This window comes from Mercurialis annua, linkage group LG8 (genome assembly GCF_937616625.2).
Source record: "Mercurialis annua linkage group LG8, ddMerAnnu1.2, whole genome shotgun sequence".
Lineage (NCBI taxonomy): Eukaryota > Viridiplantae > Streptophyta > Magnoliopsida > Malpighiales > Euphorbiaceae > Mercurialis > Mercurialis annua.
This window is the reverse complement of record NC_065577.1, coordinates 37620779-37644090: the sequence shown is the minus strand read 5'-3', so window position 1 is coordinate 37644090 and position 23312 is coordinate 37620779. Positions and strand designations below refer to the sequence as shown.

General features: G+C 32.4%; 1 protein-coding gene across 2 annotated transcripts; it reads left to right on the top strand.

Annotated features, from left to right (window-relative positions):
* The first annotated feature begins 4565 nt into the window (after positions 1–4565).
* LOC126660700 (uncharacterized) lies at positions 4566–7860 on the top strand. 2 transcript variants are annotated; one of them, XM_056103993.1, is made up of 4 exons: positions 4566–5721; positions 6129–6182; positions 6524–6647; positions 7502–7860. In XM_056103993.1, the coding sequence occupies exons 1-4, from the start codon at positions 5611–5613 to the stop codon at positions 7600–7602; spliced, it is 390 nt and encodes a 129-aa protein (XP_055959968.1). In that variant the 5' UTR covers positions 4566–5610; the 3' UTR covers positions 7603–7860. The 2 variants fall into 2 exon arrangements, with proteins under 2 accessions (XP_055959968.1, XP_055959969.1); XM_056103994.1 differs by having other exon boundaries at positions 6761–7595.
* Positions 7861–23312: the final 15452 nt, after the last annotated feature.

Below are 23312 nucleotides of genomic sequence, written 5' to 3'. Positions count from 1 at the left end.
CATCATCATCGAATGAAACCGAAAAAGTAGAGCAGCTGCTAGCCTTCAACGCGATGTCAAATTTTATGCTTCTATGACTGGCGAGAGTTTTAAAGAAAGAGATTGGCGGTGATTGTGGTGGTTTCTGCTCCGATGGTGGCCGGAGAAAAGAACAAGCGGTTTTTCTGAATCGGGGGTAAGAAGAAATTCACTATTTTGTATGCTTTTCTAGTTGAAGCTGCTCATAAATGGATTAATTGTGGTTTTCTGAATTTAGTTACTGCTTTATGTACTGTTGCTTGATCAATCAATCTTGTTAACAATTTTTTCAAGCCTGTGCTTATCTTGGTTTGCTATGTTGAATCAATTAATTTCAGTTTAAAATCGGTTTGCTGAATGCGAAGCTCTTCGTATAACAATGTTGAATCAATTAATTTCAGTTTAAAATCGGTTTGCTGAATGCGAAGCTCTTCGTATAACAGAAGGATAACCCTTAATTCATCGCGATCTACATTTTAGTCAATTGCATTGAAGTCCGACTTCTTGTATATACAATTTCTGATACACAAGTTCAATGCATTGTACTTTTGAAGTATTTTATTGGGGTTTGTTGTATCTAGTAAGTTAGAACAGACTTCTCTCTTGTCTTGTTTTGTTTTGAGTAGATGTTGCATTTTTATGAGATTCATAACTTTGGCAAGATTAGATCAGTAGGCATGAAGTTTACAAACTCGGAATAAATAAGATTATTTAGGTGTATTTTAAGTTAGATTGACGGTAAATAATTGAGAAGTGACACAATTTACTTTAGTTCATTGTTAAAATTGGGATATATTTTTAATGTAGCAATCTTATAGGCATTTGTTTTTTTGGTGTAATTTCAGTGTTTGTTGGTGTAATTTCAGTGTGTTTTTGGTGGAATTTCAAATTGTAGCAGGTTATTGGAGCGTGCAACAGACTGTCGATTAGCTTGTATTTGCTGGTTTGATCTAGTTTTGGTTTAATTTCGGTTTATAGATTCTTGGTTGTTTGGTCTTTGATATATATTGTTGGTGTTTTGGTGGCATTTATTTTTTTCACCTTCCGTTGGTTCTTTGATGATCAGCTAAAACGTGCTATGATAGGTTGCTAGTGTAACATTTGACTTGCTGTTACTTCTGGTGCTGGGATCATATTTGGTAGTGCTTTTCAGCTTTCTCGTCATCACAATAAAGGTATTAACTTTTCTTTCTAACATCGGACTGGAAATGCTAATCTTATATTAGATAGTTTCATTTCTTGACCAAGTAGCCTGATGTTGGAAAAAATCTGAAGTCCCTTAGTTGTGTTGTTGAACAGGGTCTTGATGATCTTATAAGCTTATTTCGACGGCTTGCCTCTCGCAAGGTAAAAATGGCTTTATAAATGAAGAGTTGTATTATGTCTGAAGATGCATCAGTAACTTCGAAGAAGTTTGTTAGGGATAACTTGGATTGTATTGTTGATTAGTTCAAAATGGCTAGGAATTATTTAAATTTTGTTTCTAGGAAGATATTTTACAATTCTAGTTGCCAGAATGAGAACAATAATTTAGATAGTTGTGAGCAAATTTTGATTAGGTGATTTTTTATTTTTACATTAGAGAATAATTTTCCTTACACTTTTAATTTGTAAATTCTGCTGTATTATATTGCCTTTATGAGCATCTTGTATCACTTATTTAGATCAATATTTGGTTATGATTTGGACGATTTGAATTTATCATAGTGTTTATGATAATTCCCTCATATTCTGCTTTCTCTTTATTTTCTATGTTGACAGCTTTGTGACTTGTTTTTAATGCTTCACAAGACACCAAGCCATGAAAAAACCCATCTTCCAATAAACATAACAGTCCTTCAAGATCAAGAAACTTCATTTGTTTCTCATAGTCCTTCAAATCTGACGCTGCAGAATCAATTATATAAACACCACATTAGCTCTCAGTGAGGTTCTTATGCACCAAAAAAATCGAATTCTATAAGGATGCTACTTGATATATACATCCAAAGTTGTAGATTCTGCAGCATTATTTCCTGAACTAGAAAGTACAGACGAAGTTGACAGATTATGTAAATTTTGATTTTCAAAATCAGGGGACACTAATACACTTTCATAGAAGGACATTGAATACACATCATTTGGACTTGAATTTTCAGGGTCATTATTCATTAACCAGCTGGTAGTTTGGATGGACTCAAAAGTTAGCTATCAATCTGTTTGCTTGTATCATATAAAGAAAAACAAAGAAAGTAAACTGAAGTTGCACCTACAGAACACCAAAAATACACTTAAAATACACCTACTACAGATCATTTAATACACTAAAAATACACTAATATATTTTAATATTCACTTACAATACACTAAAAACATACTTTAAAAACACTAAAAATACACTTAAGATCAGGCATAAAGCATAACAACGTTTCTATTCGCATATTACCATAATTTTATAAAAATAACTCAGTTTCAAATTGTCGACATGAAAAGCATCAAAGTTCAGATTTCATAAAACAAGAAAAGAGAGAAGTTCCTTCTAACTTACCAGATATAACAAAGACCAATACAATACAGACCTGGAATAAAGGATTCAAAAGACAGCAGATAAAAGAACTCGCGACAAAAGGTCAAAGAAACCACTATCAAACCACAAGTATCATGACAAATTGATAGAGGACGGCAGAATGATTTGATCATCATACATAAAGTTATAGAGTTGCTTAAAAGCAACTAAATTCAAAGTTAATACACTTATTGAAACTATGACAAACACATAAAATTTTCTAATTTTTTACTATGACATAGCACATAGACCTTTAGGGTTTGCAATGGTCTCAATCTGATGTAATAATTTCAAACCTACAAAATTAATGTTGGACATATAGTAGATATGACATCAAAAGACCCATTTAGCAGAAATAATCAACAAAATAAGCTTACCCAATATGCAGCTCAAGCTGCCCCAAGTCGTAAGCTTCATTCTGTGAAGAACCTGTCAAACCATAGCAACCCTTCTTGTAGTTGAAGAGCATGATCAGGCCTTGTGCTGCCGGAGAAGTGTTTATCTTTTAGAATACACCTAAAAACATTAAAAACACCAAAAGTACATCTAAGTAACACCTAAATAACACTAAGGATACCCTTATGTATAAATTACGAACATTACCCTAATTTCAGTAGTTGATTTTCATATCACATAATCAATTATCATATAATGGAGATAGGGAGAAGCTCACATCAAACCATAGTGTTCATTAGAGGCACCAAAAACATGACCGCTAATGTAAAATTTCACATGATTAAAATCTGAAATTAAACTCGTATCTAACAATCAATAATCAACCCACAAATTTTCATGAACAGATTGATAGAAATTGAATTGCTGGTTTCAAGATGCAACGATGATGTTGTTGATAGGGGTAAAGATAAGCTTAACAAAAGATCCAACAAATCCCATCACCATGAACCTAATTGATACAGACCTGCAAACAAAGGATTCAAAAGACATTAGATAAAAAGAATCACAACAAGAGGTCGAAAAAAACCCACAATTAAACCATAAAATTATAACAAAATTGACGGGATTTATTGCTGATCCATAATTCTACCCGGATATTCTACTCGGGTTCACGTCGATGTGATATCCAATAATCACCTACATAACAAATCGAGAATGTTTGTGCAATTCTCCTAGTATTAATCCCAAAAGCTTCCTACATACATTTTATCAAACACTTTGGAGCCAAAACAATATACAAAAGCAGCACATACAACAGTAAGCACAAACAAGACTAGTAATATGTTAAATTGCTTACCTTAAGGTTCTTGAAATAATAATGCAATCAGCTGAGATTCAACTTATTGCTATCATAATATGCTGATTCCTATTCGGTGCCTGTTGAAATTCAGATCAAGGTCTGTATCATTGAAATTTAAACTTAAAATTGATGATTCTTTGATAATACTAAAGGGTTGTAAGATTATCAACCTGATTAGAAATTAGACAAGAAATGGACACAAATCACACAATTTCTGATATGAATAATGGAACTGCATGCAATGGCAATTCCATTGAAGCATTTTATCAAACAGTTAGCATACATTAAGAAATCCATAAAATAGTTGTGATTGAAGTCGATCACCTGGTTACCAAAACCAACTCCAGCTCCAAGAAACATTCGTATGATGATCAACATTTCATGATTTCGAGCAGAAGCGTTGAGTATAGATCCGATGAGAAAGACCGCGGAAGCAATTGGAATCTGGGACAACCATGGCAGAGACGAAGGTGGAGATTCCAATTGCTTCCCGTGAAGGTATGAGTCTCGAAGGCGATGATCACGATGGCGATAATTCAGGTTTTGAACATGAACCTTAATCGGAACTTGACATTGATAATGATGGGAACTTAGCGCCTATCAATAACTAATATCAATGAACCTTAATTTGGTCGATAAATTGATGAATTTTATTTATAGGCGCTAAGTTAACTAACATGAACCTTAATCGGAACTTGACATTGATATCAGTTATTTATAAGGTTTTTCAAAAACAATTTTAAATTGATGAATTTAATTTAAAAGTATCTATATTACTTAATTGAAAGATAGGTAAGAATTAAATTTTTCATTCTGTAGAATAGCAAAATAAAAAAATTAATTAAATTTGAATTACAACCATATATGCCACGTGTACACGACTTTTGTTTCAGTATCCTATGGACTTGCTTGCGAAGTTAATTATTAGCAAACCGCAATTAATCTACGGAGATGGAATTATTAGCAGACTATGGACTTGCTTGCGAAGTTAATTCACTACAAGAACATGCCTAAGTTTCATGGCTTATCATATACCAGTTCCATGCAGCCGGCAATTTCTTGATGCATCCATGGATCAGAGATTAGACAACCAATGCAAGGTTAGACGGAAAATTCTCAAGATGGTCTCTTGGAGCTGTCCGTCAAATGGCTGGGTCAAAATCAACACAGACGGCGCATGGAAGCCTTCGTTGGGTGTAGCTACAGCGGGCGGAGTGGTACGAGATAGCTCGGGGAATTGGTGTGTCGGTTTTTCCATGCATCTGACAGGATGCTCCTCTGCCATTTTAGCGGAATTATGGGGGATTTTGACAGGTTTAAGAATCTCTTGGGAAAGGGGATGCGGTTGTCGAGAGTGATAGTAAGATAGCGGTTGATACCATAAACAGCCATCATCGAAAGGAATGCCGAGGAGATGAAATGAAAGAGTTCTTGCTTAGTTCCATAGACGAGATGCTCAAAATGGAATGGTTTGTCAGAGTTCAACATCAATATCGAGAAGGAAACAGAGTTGCCGATGGACTAGCTAATTGTGGCGTTGATCTTCCACCGGGCGATATTCTTTCATCAGACCGTCCTTTTAATAAGAATATATTCAAGTTATTGATCGATGATCTACATGGAGTGGCGCTACCGCGATTGTGTCCGTGTTAGCTCAAAACCTTACATTAAACAAATTCTCTATGTAATGACAATATAAGTTGTTCTTCTTCTTGTAAGATCAAAATGTGTATGTAATGGTCAATTAAGAGTGTAATTTAGAAATGGAAAGTTAGTAAATAATAGTAAGCATATGGCATCTGATTTGGTTCATTTTCTCTCTTCTAGGGTTTCAACAACCTTCATCAACCTCCTCTGCCTCTACTGCTGTGAAATCACATCATCTGTTACTTCAATTGAGCAGGTGATTCATCTCTTGCGGTTACCAATCATCTAAACTCATACTTTTCTTTTTCCCACAGAGTCTTGATGCTTTGCTGAGGAAAAAGGTCCATTCCAATTTCAGCATCGGCTTCGCTACTCTTAGATTTCCAATCATTTGATTTTTATTTTGATTTTGATTTCAATTTCGATTTCGACTTTGATTTCAATTATGATTTCAATTTCGATTTCGATTTCAATTTTGATTTCAATTTCAATTTTGATATGATCTTGATTCTGCTTTTACTTTTAAGATGCTTTCCATTTTGATTTTGACAATGTTGCTTCAGCTGTTAATGTAGCAGACGAGGTTTGTTTCATTGTATCATTAATTGTCACCTTTAAGTGCTATTTCTCATCCAATATCACTTATCATGATGAATTATACAGGGAGGAGCTACTCATGTAGCTATAACTTGTAACCGAGAAGTAGTGAAGCTTCCGGTAAGTTGTTTCTTTGCCGATTTATATCTCGTCATTTTAATTTCAACTATATAATTTGTTTCTCTGCCGATTTATATCTCGTCATTTTAATTTGAACTAGATAATTTATTTCTTTGCCGATTTATATCTCGTCATTTTAATTTCAACTATATAATTTGTTTCTTTGCCGATTCATTTTATAACACAGAAATTGTTTTCTCCATAGAACAAGTATGAACAAAAGTAAGTCTAGTTGCAGCCTATTGAGTGCTCACAGTTCCTATAAGTTATGTAGATATTAAGTTAGCTTTAGCTTCTTCTATGTAGATATTGAGTGCTCATGTTTGTCTTTAAACATTCAGATCCTTGCTGCAACTAACATGGACGATCAAGAACTCACAGAAAGCATGAGAAAGCTTTTGATTGTCATGCAAAGACTGGATGACAAAATTGCTCCGATGCTAGAAGCAGATGGAGAACTAACAGGTAAAACCTAAACAGAGCACTTGCATTGTTGTGGCACTAGTTGCTTATATAAGATAAAGTGACTAAATATTTGATGCGATTTCCTGATGATTCTACAATGGCCTGAAACATAGTGGATGTAGGAGGAAATATATCTTACATGATGATGGGTTGTACGGAATGTTGAATTTGTGTGCATTTGCATCATATTAGGCGGGGTTTCCTTTCACGCGCTAGCGCCATGTAGATCATCGAACAATAACTTGAATATATTCTGATTAAAAGGACGGTCTGATGTAAGAATATATCTCCTTGTGAATCTTGTTATTGTCACGTTCTTTTTTTCATTCAAGCAGTGTGATGATTATGCTGTGAGTGTACAGGGCGTTACATATGGTTAAATATTGTGGGTATCCCTATTTGTGCATGGAAGGAGTGATTGGAACTTTGTTTTGGTGAATCTATCTCGATTCATCCTATGGTTCTATCAAATGACAGACCTTATACAGGATCAGTTCTGATCTCTACAACTAGCGAACATATCCAAGAATCGATCATTGTCATGATTCATGGACGGGAACTCTCTATTTTTATTTTAGAATCCGACATTCCAATTAGCTTGATAATTCGGATTCCATTTAGATTTCATCGACGGAGTCGCTGAATAGTAAGGGGTCCTTTTCAGATTATGATAAATGTTTGGCATCTCATAATTCTTTATCTGTAAAGGCAACGAGATTTTTTGAAAATCCAACTCCAGCTTTTGGCTTAAATATTTCCAAACCTATTATTGTTGAAGGGGCTTATGATGCATGTTACTGATATTACATCTGATTTGGTTCATGGTGATGTGGTTGGGGCTTCAAGGGGTTCAGATGTTGCTGATATGGGAAATGATGCTGCCAGGCTCCAACTAGTTTCGCTCCAGCAAATTTCGCAGGTCTCATTACTCAGAGACGTAAATGCAAACGAGTAAATCCGGCAGGGAACCTTTACTCTACGTCACAAATTTCGTGTAGCTCTGAGTCCTTCTTTTCGAATGAAAACATGAGGAACCCCAACAAATTGAATTTTGCAAATGCTGCCAAGTTAAGGGCAGAAAATGAGGCTAGAAAAAGTTGGAGTGTAGGGCTGCATTTGGGCTTATTTTCAGAAGAAAATGAAGCAGAGACTTTAGAACTAATTTTGCAAAGAATTGCTTTTGATTAAAAAAATAATTTGAGGTTTCTCTCTATCCAGGTTCTTTACTATTCTTATGTGGTACACCTTTAATTTTATTTTTTAGAATTGTCGAGAAAGTTTGTCTTTCTCTCTATGAACATATCTATACTATATATAAAAGCGGGGGGGGGGGGGGGGGGGGGGTGGGGGTGGGACAGGCATTTGTATAGAATTCTATTGCAATAAGAAAATCATTAAACTTACTATTAATAAGGAATTTAAGATGTTTGATTTTTTTCTGAAAGTGTAAGTAATTATAAATTTTATAGAATTCTGGGGGGGGGGGGGGGGTGGGACAGGCATTTGTATAGAATTCTATTGCAATAAGAAAATCATTAAACTTACTATTAATAAGGAATTTAAGATGTTTGATTTTTTTCTGAAAGTGTAAGTAATTATAAATTTTATAGAATTCTGATGCAATAAGGAAAGCATAAGAAAGTGTTTTGACTTCCTAAAAAAAAGTGTTTTGACTTGAATAAAACAAATGAAAATCATTTCAATATTTAGCTAACTATTTTAACTATTAGAGTCCATAACGAAAAAACAATTTCTCTTATTTTTATTGGTGCTGATGATTTTCAGATTTGATCAAGTATTGTGATAGTTATAGATATGTAGTTGAATTAGGACTTTATTAGTAATTAAATGATTTGCAATTTATATAATTACATCTCATAATACTATTTGTTCAATGAAAATAAATAAAAATATGACCGCTATCGTGCCTATAAATCCATAATAATATTTTCGGATTCGGTAGATTCAAATGAGTTAATATTTTAATATTGATATAAATTAAAAATATTGATAAAATTATACTAAATTTCATTAATATATACATTGACGAGTTACATTACGAGCCACGTGCGTAGCACGTAATTTAAAACTAGTATAAGAAATGTCAAAATTTGGTTAGTAGATATCTTTCATTTTCAATATAGTCCTACATAACTCGAATATGAATTAATGGACGTATAATATGTTGATGGCAGTACGTATATGCTCAAATGATAATTGGTTAATTCGATTTCAACTGTATATGCTCAATGAATTGTATAAGGTTAAATGAATCGGAAAGTATTTTGCCGTACCGTATACATGCTCATTTAAAGTGTGGAACTCAAAACAACACCAGTTTAAAAACTGCATCAGCTAACTTCAAACTATTGTAGTCATGATTTTTGGGGGATTCATATTTGTGCAACATGAAAATAGAAAAAAATAGACAACGGAGCAATAACTAATCGAATTTTGAAGTTTGAGGATCTTAAATGAGTAAAAAAAAAAACGGATCTCACAAGAATTAGCATAGAAAGAACTGTCCGAAGAGTTATGATAAATCTATGTACATGACAGGCCAATCATCCAATGGATGCAAGTATCTTCTCTTATATCAGGCTAGCATCTCATCCACATAGCTCAAGACTTTTGGATAGCTTCATCATCAAGGCATCTCTTGGTTCAGCTGGTCTACTTCTTATAATAGGCTTGATTACAATGTTTATTGCTGTAATTGGCAGCTGTGCTTTCTGTTGCAGATATAAGTTAATCTAGTCACAATCTATTCCTTTTCACTCCAGCATATAAATTGGTTCCTCGAAGACCATGGACGAGGAGAACAAGATCGAATTGGAGACTTTGAATGCATTTGAGGAGGACCCCTTATCCTCGTACGGAGGCTGGGGACGCGTATATGCACATGTAATCCCCTCATGATCTTATCGGCACGCCTCAGCCCAACAACTTCAAAACTGTCTTCAGCAATGCTTCATGGAACCATTTTTAAGTAAAAGAAAAATACTGATTACTGACCACAACTGTATGAGTTCTTACTGCTGTCATCAACACTGAAAGTGCCACATTTCCACTGCAAGACGATGCGGTCATGGTATCCTATAATTGCAGATTCACAACATAAATGAAATAAAATTTCAGAAGAAAATAATTTCAAACCGTGCAATATTAATTAATGTAAGTCACAATGTCACTTGCGGTTCCTGCAAATATGAATTCAACAATAATTAACAAATTGGCATACCAACCGAAGTTAGACCAGCCGCATTAAGTTCTTGCTTACCACAAATCCTGAAATAGGCCAAACAATTGTGTGTTATAACTACTTAAATGAGAAAGAAGATAAAAACTCCAAATGTCTTCAATCAAATATCAACAAACTGAAGTAATGCCATATGCTTACTATTATTTACTGACTTTTCATTTCTAAATTACACTCTTAATCGACCATTACATACACATTTTGATCTTACAATTAAGAAGAAGAACAACTAATTATATTGTCATTACATAGAGAATTTTTTCAATGTAAGGTTTTGAGCTAACATGGACACATGCGCGGTATCGCCACTCCATGTAGATCATCGACCAATAACTTGAATACATTCTGATTAAAAGGACGGTCTGATGTAAGAATATCGCCCGGTGGAAGATCAACGCCACAATTAGCTAGTCCATCGGCAACTCTATTTCCTTCTCGATATTGATGTTGAACTTTGACAAACCATTCCATTTTGAGCATCTCGTCTATGGAACTAAGCAAGAACTCTCTCATTTCATCTCCTCGGCAATTCTTTCGATGATGGCTGTTAATGGTATCAACCGCTATCTTACTATCACTCTCGACAATCACATACCGAAAGCCTCTTTCCCAAGAGATTCTTAAACCTGTCAATATCCCCCATAATTCCGCTAAAATGGCAGAGGAGCATCCTGTCAGATGCATGGAAAAACCGACACACCAATTCCCCGAGCTATCTCGTACCACTCCGCCCGCTGTAGCTACACCCAACGAAGGTTTCCATGCGCCGTCTGTGTTGATTTTGACCCAGCCATTTGACGGACAACTCCAAGAGACCATCTTCAGAATTTTCTGTCCAACTTTGCATTGGTTGACTAATCTCTGATCCGCATAAAGAAATTGCCGGCTGCATGGTACTGGTATATGATAAGCCATGAAACTTAGGCATGGTTTAGTTCTTTCTTGTAGTGCATTAACTCCGCAAGCAAGTCCATAGTCTGCTAATAATTCCATCTCCGTAGATTAATTGCGGTTTGATTAGTAAGAATCATAGAAGTAAGAAAGAAGGTGAGATATATTTATAATACGTAAATTACCACTAATCCTAATACCATCTGAATAAGGATGGATTAACTTTCTTAGTTTGTCTAATCCCAATAGGATACTGAAACAAAAGTCGTGTACACGTGGCATATATGTTAAGCAAAATGACTAGCCCTAAAATAAAATTGAATAATGTTATTAATTTTGTATTTAATTAGTAATTTTCCTATACTATGGAATTAAAATTTTACCTATCTTTCAATTAATATAGATACTTTTAAATTAAGTTCATTAATTTAAAATAGTTTTTGAAAAACCTTATAAATAACTAATAAATATTTTGTAAAGAGTCGGGTAATTAGCAAATTATTCTAGTAATTCTGAAGAGGAAATATTGCTTTTGTAGCAAGTAAGCAGAGTGTGGGTTGACTAAGTAGAATTTGACTCCAGTAGTGTAACTGTGTTGCATTAGGATCACTACTCTTATATAAAGACACATTATTAATAACATATTTTTTCTATGAATATTAATAACATATTAAACCTTTTCAAATTTCGTAGCCATAAATATCTTGAAATTCTATTAGTCGTTTAATTAATTAAATTTATAAATAATTTTGTAAAAACATCAATTAAAACTCTTCAAATTTTATAATTTAAATTTTATCTAATTAGATTATTAATTTAAGTTTTAAAAAGAATTCAAATTTCATAGTAGATAACTTATAAATTTTTTAAAAACTTTTCATATTCATAAGTTATAAATATCACTAATGTAAGAAAAAATTTCTATTTTTTTTAAATCTTGGATATTAATCTAATAAAAATTCCAATCCAAATTTGGCAAAAGGAAATAGTAACAATTATAATATGAAAATTTGTTGAAGATAATGTTGTTTAGTTAAAATTTCATTTAGAAAAAAAATCATATATATCCCTAACATTTAAATTTAGAATCATCTATGCCCTTATAATTTAGAAAGGTGCGTTTATACCTACTAACATTTTTTTAAAAAGAATTAAACATATATGAAGCTAAATATGTTAAGTGTGAGGATCTACATGAGCACATTTAAAAATATTAAAGGTATATATGTACCTTTTGAAAGCAACGAGGGAATAGATGATCCTCAACGCAAATATTAGAGTCATAAATGACTCTTATCTCTTTTAAATATATTACTAATTTAAAAAGTTTAATATATATTTAAATTCCACCATGTAACACTCGTAAATTTGTCGGTGCATACCCTTAAAAAGATTAAAAAAAAAACTTAAAAAGGATGAAAAACTTGAATCCATTTTCTAAAATTATAACATTTGTTTTAATTATATATCAAATTTATAGGCCTAATTATTTAGAAATATAGTACATTTTTAACTTTTTTTATTTATATTTCAAAATTTAAAAATAATCAATTCTATTTTATTTTTTAATTTTCAGTTTCAATATTACCTATTTTTTTAGAATTGATGTTTTCCACTTAAAAAGAAGATTCATATTTGACAAATAGCTTTAATTTTTAGTGTTTTTTTTAAAATATCAATGGCTTATTTAGACTAAATATCAAATATAATGGATATATTATATCTTTTTAAGAATAAAAAATATAAATTAGAAAAATGGGTAAAATTGAAACTAATAATTGATAATGGGAAACATCAATGATTTTGAAAATTTGAGATTCGGAAAGGTTTAATACCTTTGAATGTTTAGGCCGTACAACATTAAAAATAGCAATATTAATTTTATGTAACTGCTATACCATGTCATTTTACAACAAGAGATCCTAATTTCCCGTTATTATATCAATGTCAAGTTCCGATTACATTTCATGTTCAAAACCCCAATTATTACATTTCATGTTCACGGGAAGGCACAGATTTAATACAAACCATAAATGGAAAAATCATTCTCCCATCCGGTTTATATTTTTGAAAAAATTAAAAAAAATACTCTTTTTTTCTTAAATAATATAATTTTCTATCTTAATAAAAAAAAATAGAGAAAATACCTGACTCTTTTAATGTTATTATTTTTTTACTATAAAATATATATCAATTATTATAATACCTAACTCTTATTATTATTTTTTACTTTAATTTTTTTTTACTCTCACCTGTCACTTTTAATACACTTTCAACAGTTGTCATTATTTTTTTTCGGCCTAATTACATAAAAACCACTCACCTTATAAGTTTTTTTATTTATACCATGACCTAGAAATTTTTTTAATTGTACCCTATTTTTAATTTGGCTAATCCCCTGAAAAAAACCCTCACCTTTCAACCCCCTTTCATTTGCACCCTCACCTTTCAAAATATCCAATTTTACCCAAATTCCCACCTTTCATTTTCAATTGCACCCTAAAAGTATTAAATTAGCTCTTTTTCACTATAAAAAAGTTCAAATCGATAATTTATATTTTAATTCATATTCTAAATAGTCCTCAATGTCAAAATTTCAACAATAAAACCATATTTTCTAAAATTTTAAAGGTTAAATTTGTTTATATAAAATAAAAATCAATTAAAAATATCATTAAATATGGTTTTGTTGTTGAAATTTAAATATTAAGGACTATTTAGAACATGAATTAAAATATAAAATATCGATTTCAACTTTTTTTAGTGACAAAAGCCCAATTTAATACTTCTAGGGTGCAATTGAAAATGAAAGGTGATAATTTGGGTAAAATTGGAGATTTTGAAAGGTGAGGGTGCAAACGAAGGGGGGTTGAAAGGTGGGGGGTTTTTCAGGGGTTAAGCCTTTTAATTTTTATGTTTCATCTATATCCTAATAAATTGAATTGACCTATATTTTCTTTTAAAAAATAGTTTAAATTAGTCATTCATTTGTATTTTTTCAAATAAAAAAAATGATATAATCCTTCTATTTAATTTTTTTTAATATTTTCATCTTTACATTAATTAAATTGTCAAAAAATTTAATTTTGGGGTACATATGAAACATAAAAATCAAAAATAGGGTATAATTGAAAATTTTCCTATGTCATGGTATAAATGAAAAAAGTTATAAGGTGGACGATTTTTAAGTAATTATGCCTTTTTTTCTCTTTCTCTCTTTCTTTTTTCTCCATTTTGTCTATGTTCTTTTTTCTTCTCCATTTTTGTTTTTTTTTTTCTTCTGTTTCTTCATTATTTCTCTTTCGTCACTCTGCCATCGCTCCATCGTCGCTTCGTCATTGCTCCGCCGTCGCCTCGCCGTCGTTTTTCTGTTTTTTCATATTTGATTTATCGATTTTGTGATTTTTACATTTCATTTCAATTTACAAACCTAAACAAATTGATATTTTTTTTCCATTTTTTAGATCTTAAAATATGTAAAAAAACAATTTTCAGTTGAAAAAGTAATTTTTAAAAAGAAAAAAAAACGATTTTCTGCAAAAAAACAGTGTCTGATTATCATGTTTTTAGCACTGTATTATTATGTCGTTATCATAACACTGCAAAAAAAATTCTACAAAAAAATTGATTATCATGTTGTTATCACTGTATTATCATGTCATTATCATAATATAATCATATGATACCGAGATGATAATGTTTTATAATACCTATATGATAATGTTATGATAACGACATGATAATATTTATGATAATGTTATGATAAAACAATTTATGATTATCACGTTAGCATCACTACATTATCATGTCGTTATTATAACACTCCAGTGTGATAATGTTATAATAACTATATGATAATGAAGTATGATAAAGTTATGATAACGTACGTAAAAAAAGTATAGAAGGATTTCATGATAATTTTATGATAACTAGATGATAACAGAGTAAAATTACAATTATTTTAAATACTCAGAGTAAAAAAATAAATTTGAAATTTTTTGGAGTACTTTCTAAAACTTTTCCCTTTTAAGATAAAAAAAAACAATTATTTTCAATTTTTGAGGTCAAAACGTAAACTTCCCTATGTTTTTTGTGACGACTTCATGGGCTTTTACAAGTATCTCACCATTCATGATATCTCTGTAAGAAAAATCCATACAGAGAAGAATTTGAGAAAGAAAACACATGGATGTTTATATTTGATTAAAAATAACGTCGTGTTCGTTAACTAAGTCCCTGACATGACTATGATGATTTGAAATATTAAGGGGAGATATTAAGTATTACTTTTATGAAGAAATTTTGACAAAAAATTTGAATTAATTTAATTTATCTTTTAACTTCTAAACTTGTACTCATTTATCCATCTGATCTTTCATTTTTTAATATAACCTATTTGACTTATCAACTTATATATTTTGCTTGTTTAATCTTTGAAAAAGAGTGAGGCACAAATGTTGACGTGGCAGAAAAAAAAGGCATTGTTAATTTCTCATTTAGGCACCTGAAATCCTCTCTTATCCGTGAGTAGTACGTGTCATCTTCTCCGGCCTATATCTCCCTCATCCAACCATCAAATTCAATGTTCTTTATATCAAATCGAAGCCATTAACGTCTTTTTCGTTACCCAAATGATAGTTTCACAAAATTTAGCTCAGGTTTGAGTGAATAAGCAACTCAAGATTGCTGAAACACCTTATCCCAAAATGATAGTTTCACAAAATAAACTACCTTGGTCTGCCTCTTATCTCTTCAAGACTTTCCAAGAACCATTGTAACACCTTATCTCAAAAGATAGTAGCCATAATCAACCAATGGACCTCCAGATGTTCATCATATACAGGCAGACTTCAGCTTATTAATTCTGTTCTAATGAGCATGAATGTTTAGTGGAGCTCAATTTTCATAATTCCTAAAGCTGTTATTAAAGAAGTGGAGGCTACTTGTAAAAGGTTTCTTTGGCATGGTTCAAATTCCTTGAAAAAAGGTGGCCTAGTCAATTGGTGTAAAGTTTGTAGCAATAAAAGATATGGTGGTCTTGGTATTAGATCTCTGCTTTTGAGTAATGTTTCTGGTATAGCTAAGCAGATTTGGGATTTCATTTCCATGAAGTCTTCTATATGGGAAAATTGGGTGAATTCTAATAAGCTGAAGCAACTCATCTTTTGGGGGATTACTAAAGCTATGGATTGCTCATAGAGCTGGAGAAATATTCTGAAAACCAGAGACAAAATCAAGCATCTCTTTGATTATAAATTGGGGAATGGTGAACAGTTCTCCTTCTAGTATGATCCTTGGTTGAATGGGGAGTCCACTGTGGATAAGTTTCCTGAAATTTGTATCAAAGATGATGACATCCCAAAGAAAGCTAAAATGAAGGAGTTGTGGAGAAACAGTAACTGGACACTTCCTGATCAATACTCAGACTCAAGTTGCTTGGGATTACATCGGAGATAATTTCTCTATCAAGAATTTAGTCCAAGATAAAATTAGCTGGAAGGCAAATGACAATGATAAATTCTCTACTAAAAGTGTGTGGAAAAATTTACAGCCTGAGAGTAGAACAAAAGCCTGGAATAACCTTGTATGGTTTGTTGGGAATGTGCTTAGGCAACCCTTTATTGTTTGGCTAGCTGTAATGAACATACTCCAAACTAGGGATAAATTGATGAGATGGGGAGTAATCCAGTATGGAGTTTGATGTTTTTATAACTCTCATACAGAAATAGTGGATCACTTGTTTTTTGCCTGCAGCTTTTCAAAAGCAATTTGGAAAGAAACTTTAAATTTCATTGGATTCACTAGAGATGTGTTAGATTGGAGAAGATTGGTCCGCTTCATGACTAGAAGATCTAAAGGGAAGTCTGAAAGAGTTAGAAAAAGGAAATTAGCTTTTAATGCTGTGGTTTATCAGATTTAGATAGCCAAGAATGATATGATCTTTAACAAGAACAGAATAAACTGAAAAGTAGTGGTTCAGAGAATTAAAACAGATATTCATTTAAGGAGTATGTAGTTCTCCTTTGAGTTTTTGTGAAGCCTTGCTGGTGTTAGCGAAAAGCCAACTCGTAGTACTCGACAAGTCGAGGTCGAACCCACAAGGACTAGAGGTTTAATGAGAATGAAATATGATTTTGAAATTCAATTCGGAAAGCAACAATTAAAGATTGGTTTTAGGTAACAATTCTAACAACTAAGAATCAACTAAACGCTAAAATGCAATAACTCAATTAGCACTAATTATCAACAATTTAAAATCAATAAAGGGAAACGTCAAAGGATTGGCAATCACACCTAGGTCATGCATTCATGGTTGGTCAAATCGGAAGTATTTCAAGGGCCGAGTGAAGTCTAATGCGTCATTCCCGCTCTCTCGAGCCTCAAAGAACAACAAAACCGCTACCTAATCACCTAATCAATACCAAGCTCACTCTCGTGTTACAAGGCATAGCCAAACAATTAACTAGCGATTAATCAATCAACTCTAGGGCCACCTAGGTTCAAACCCACTCTTGTGGCGCTCTAAAACCTAGGTTTTCAATCCTATTAGTCAATCTAATCAACCACCTCTCGGTGCATTAATTAAACTCTAAACATGATTAGGGTAGCTAATCCTAAACAAGCAATAAGCAATAAGAGTAAAACATGAGTAAACAACATTATGAACCCACCAACCATACAACCCTAGGCTATCATACCAACCCCCTAACAAGGGGCTTAGCCACACATGGTAAATTCTCAATACAAGTACTAATCAAATAACTAAACATTAAAAAATAGAGAAAGGTTTCCTTAAGTAAAATGGAAGAACAATAACTCATACAAGATAATGAAGATTCCACAATAAATAAACTTGCATTAATTAATAAGAGATCTTGTTCAATCAAACATTAAAAGCTTCAACTTCACCAACAATGGTGGAAAAGATGAAGTACAAAATTTAAAGAGATTCTAAGCTAATTTAGGAGGCAACACAAAAGGAATAGTAGTAATGAATGTTGCATACCCTAATTTTAAACATAAAGTGGTACTTGTAGTGGTCTTAAAAAGGGAATAAAAATATCCTACAAAAGAGTGTTAGGACAAAAGAGGAAGTGTGCATAAGCCTTGTCATTTTCTTCAGATTTTCGATTCTAACTTTAAGCCTTTGCACGAATCGTGCAATCCAACTTACTCATGGGTGCACGAATCGTGCACAACCTTCTGGGGAACTTCTGCTTCTCATTCTTTCATGCACGGATCGAGCAAGGCTTTACACGGATCGTGCAACTCACAGACTTCATGACCACGAACTTCAAAACTTCATAACTCGGTGTAGAAATGTACAAATGAGTTGGTTCTTGAACCATTGGAAAGCTTAGGATGTCTACGTTAACTCTTATGAAGAACACAAACTCATTAGAGACCTCTAACCGATCCAAATTGGTCAAATAGTGCAGAGGAATCAGCTTTTCAGAATTACAAATGAGCTTTCGCCTTTCTTTCGTCGACTTTTTCATATTTTGCACCAAAATGCTTCTGCAATGCTCCCAAGTATCTGAAATATTAAAACATGCAATAAGGCATTTGGAATACCATAAAAACATGACAAAACATAGTGAAAGCATGCGGAAACGACACTCTAAATAGAATTAAAACACTCCTATCAGCTGGCTCAGTAGTATGTATGTTTTGTATTCCTGGTTTATCAGGCTTTAGCAATTAATAAAATTGCTGCTTTGGTTGATTGACAAAAAACGGTTGCAGGAACAGTCGACATGCTTCATTTATTATGTTCCGCCCATTTTCTCGCCGATTGACACTGGAAATGGATTCAACAATGTTGATAACTTTAGAGTTGACTAACCATCAACGGCGACCATCGTCGGAAGTGGCTGAACTGAGTATCAATGGCGGTGGCATATTTAACGTTCAAGGCTAATTTTGGAGCGGTTTTGAAGAATGTAGCTCGATTGGACATTATGGATTCGTTGAGTTATTAAATCTTGGAGTCGGAGCAACACTGGTGAATTATTCTCTGTAAAATTGAGAGTTTATATTATTACTTTTGATCATTAAGTAACTCATTAATTATTTTATATATTATGAAATATTTTATTCGTAAATCGCTTTCGAAATGTTTTACGAACTGTTATGGATTAATTGGAACATGCTACCTATGAACATTAACAGGATTATGTGCGCATCAATAATATGATTTAGTATATGATATGGTTATATACATTGCCTATAATGGATTGAAAGTAGTAGTGTTAGTGTATTCGGTTGAGTTACTTTCAGGAGCCAACACTATTGGGGATCTCCGTGGAGTTGCTCTCAAGGCCCAACTTTGGAATAAGAGATTCGACTAGAAGGCTCAATAAAGTTACTCTCAGACATCAATTCTTTGGATTAAAGAGAGCCGAAAGGCTATTATTGATTGAGATTTATTATTGATTAAAACTTAGGGTTCCGATTATTTTTGTACAGGAACAAATTGCATTATTTCAAATGTTTTTATGTTTTTAATGTTGTTAATTGATTGTAATGATATGAACTCATTTATTATATTTGACCCCGTTGATTTTCTCTTTTTTTTGGAAATTGCTTGAGGCTAACATTTCAAGAAAACTTATGAATTCATTCTTATCGGGGTGATTTTTTTTTATTAAAAGTTTATTTAATTTTAGAACTTCGTAGTGGTCATAGAATTGAGTATATATTGATATTTTTTTGTACTCGTCATGAGTTGAGTTAATTCAAAATATATACGTGTTGCTTCTGTTTGATGCCAGACGTTGTTATCATTCATATTCCCTAAGTCTGGTCACGTTCCGTGAAATTGGATCATAAAAGTTCCTTATATGGCCAGAGGCCTTAACATTACTCCGATGCGCACCAAAAACAGTGTTTATTAATAAAGTGGATATGGAAGTTGATGGTGAGTGACATGAATTCTCCCTGGTTTGCCGTTATTTTGAATAGTTTGTCCATTGATTATTGGTTTGATCTTGGGTCTGCAAATATTCTAAAACTATCTCACGTTTGAAGAGGTTTACTATGCTTGTGTTAAAAATCAGCCTATTCGGAATTGTTTTTTGAATTCGGTTTCAGTTTCTTTGAGAAATGGCAATCGAATTTGATTTTGGAAGGACTGTTGGCTTGCTACTCCTCTGTAAATTTTACACTCATGTATGTTATGTCTATGAAAAACAAAAGACGCTAAGGTCTCTTTGATCAGCAACACCATTTCATTCAATTGATTTTGTTACCAGTTGTTAGGCAGCGTGATCTTTGGAAGCTTATTTGGTTTTTGAGCGTATAGGAAAAGAAAGAAACAAAAGGGTGTTAAAAGAAGAGTCAGTAAATATTCACAGTATGCTCTTTTAAGTAATTGTAAGGCATCCGAATTTTATCGAGTTAGGAATCAGAGCTTCTCCTATTATGGGAATGATGTTTTTCGCTTTATTGATTTTTTCTGTAAAACTCTTAGTTGTTAGTTCCCTTTCTGACTTTTTTGGTTATCCACTTTTTTGTGCTTGTGTTAATCTATTGATCATTTGACTAAAAGAAAAGAATGTCGCACGGTGTAAGATCAACAGTACGATTAGCTAGTCGCAACTCTATTTCCTTCTCGGTACTGATGTTGAACTTTGACACACCACTCCATTATGAGCATGTCATCTATGGAACTAAGCAAAAACTCTTTCATTTCATCTCCTCGGCAGTTCTTCGGATGATGGTTGTTAATGGTATCAATCGCTATCTTATTATTACTCTCGTTAATCACAACTGAAAGCCCATTTTCTAGGAAACTCTCAAAATGACCGCATGAGGTACTTGTAAATTTTTATCCAGCGGTAGGAAAAACGACTAACTTTTTGAAAGTCATGGAGAAATAGTAATCTAATGTCAGAAGAAATTTTTTTATTTTTTTTATATTTAATCACTTTGATAAATAATGTATAAATATGGTATAGATAAGAAATTTGAGTATTATTCTATTTTAAAAAAAAATCTAACCAGTGTAATTTAATTTTTTAATAAATGCAGACTACAATAAATTTTGTTTTTTTAGCATTCAAATGATGAACTAATCCCATAGGCTAGGGAGAATGTTGGATTCACATTATTAACATTTCTTTTATCAATGGTGGAAATACATGTTTAAAATTTGTATATCCTCTAATATTTCTCTTCTAGCTAATTAGGATATAATATATACTACAATGGACATTTTGTGACATTCTACAAGTTCATTGAAAAGTTGTGTATGAATTCAATTTAAGTTCCTTTTGACAATTTAATATACATAGATAAAAACCTAAATCAATTCTTAAATTTTTTAATATTTGAGAAGTTAAGTCAATTTCTAAATTTCATTTAGGTTGAAGAATGGAGATATTGGACAAAATTAAAATGATAAATCAAGATTTTGGTATTAACGAATTGCAATAAAGATATTGGAGTACTCCCTCATTTCGTCTCTTCGACAATTCTTCTCGTGATAATTATTGATAGTATCGACCGCTATCTTATTATCACTCTCCAAAATCACAAATCTAAAGCCCTTTTGCCAAGAAAGTCTCAAACCTACCATTATGCCCCAAAATTCGGCTAAAAAACCGACATGCCACTTCCTGGCTATCTCGTACAACACCGCCCGCCGAAGCAACACCCAGAGACAGCTTCCATGCGCCGTCCGTATTGAGTTTAAACCAACCTTGTGAGGGATGGCTCCAACAAATCATTTTTAGAATTTTATCTATTCAAACTTGCATGGGTTGTCTAATCGTGGCAGTATATTTTGATGGACCGGTACTGGTGAATAAAGAAGTTGCCGTTAGAATAATAACCACAGAATTGCCAGAAAAAAGTTTGAAAAAGAAAGACTATGACACAACAATGGCGAATGCTATTGTAATAATAATCCTGTCAATTCGGAGTTGAGAAAGAATAGAATATTGAGAAAATGAAATTAGGTGATGCTAAATTTATACTAAAGCTTCTATTAATCCTGGTCCGAGTGGTATAAGGAAGGAACAAAACAATCTGATTTAGTATTGTTAGATAATGCAAACAATTATACGAGTCACGTATTATGTCGAATATAATTACAGTAGAAAAATTCCCAGGAAAGATCGGAGGGTCACAAGCGGACCGCTTAAGTACCGACCTCCTTAGACAGAATTTAACTAAATGTAATTAACCGCATAATACGACTTGCTATATTTTGCATTAACAAGACATCATTAACATAAACCTAAGGATCTTTAAAACTAAATAATTTCATAATACCGTAAATAAATATTGATAGAAAACTTACTTGAATTTCCAAGAGAATTTTCATTTGAAGCCATGAGTGAAAATTGATTTCTCTCCCTTAACCCTTAATTTCTTAATCACTCTCTTTTAGATGGAGTTAGAGTTGTGTTTTTTGGTGGTAGAGAGAGGACCAAAGTTCATGCTATATATAGACATTTCAATTCAATCCGGTACGTCCATCACATAACCAAATCAACGGATGAGATTAATCCATATCATAATAATTTATATTAATTTAATTAGACCATAATTAGGTGTCAAATGAATGTTTAAATGCATGACACTTAATGCATAATGTGTCAAATTTATATTGTATACTTGACACCTTAATGTCTAATGTGTCATATTAAGACATAATGCATTGTCCATTTGACACATATTTTTTTAACATGAAAAATATATAATTTTCTAACATTCTCCCACTTGGTCTAATTAAAATTAATAAAAATTTATTGTATTCATAATGATTAATCTCTTTATGATTTCATCATAATATATAATATAAAAATCGTTCAATGTGAGTTATGGCGGTTATGTCCTATTTAATCGAACATTTCCTTCCATATACTACAACACTTAGAATTTTTCATATCATATCGATACTTAAATACATTCAAAATGTCATAATGGTCCACAATAATGTCAAATAAATGACTTTCTTGTTTATCGTTTAAATCATTAGTGTATACTAACATAAGAAACAAGAAATCGTTAATGTATATCAGAAACACATAATAGAGCTCAGAGTGTTATTACATAATCAATTATCCTCATCATCATTACAACCAAGACCCATCTTTAGAACATGTTCCTTAAATAATTTTGGTTGTAGACCTTTCGTTAAAGGATCCGCAATCATAAATTCAGTACTAATGTGCTGAATAAACACTCTTTGTTTCTGAATCTCCTCTTTAACAACAAAATACTTTAATTCCATATGTTTGGTACCTTTCGAGTATTTGTCATTTTTAGAGAAGAACACTGCTGCGGAATTATCACAATAAATTTTCAGCGGCCTGGTAATGGTGTCGACAACCCCAAGTCCTGAAATAAAGTTCCGCATCCATAATGCATGAATTGTAGCTTCAAAACATGCTACAAATTCTGCTTCCATAGTGGATGAAGCAATGATAGTTTGTTTTGCACTTTTCCACGATACTGCTGCTTCTGCTAATAGAAACACATAACCAAATGTGGACTTTCTACTATCA

Bases quoted from the DNA above. Each gene is read 5' to 3' on its own strand.
- LOC126660700 (XM_056103993.1), top strand. From the start codon at position 5,611: ATGGCATCTGATTTGGTTCATTTTCTCTCTTCTAGGGTTTCAACAACC. The intron at 6,183-6,523 runs GTAAGTTGTTTC...TTAAACATTCAG, and splicing joins GAGAAGTAGTGAAGCTTCCG to ATCCTTGCTGCAACTAACAT. The intron at 6,648-7,501 runs GTAAAACCTAAA...CAAGGGGTTCAG, and splicing joins AGCAGATGGAGAACTAACAG to ATGTTGCTGATATGGGAAAT.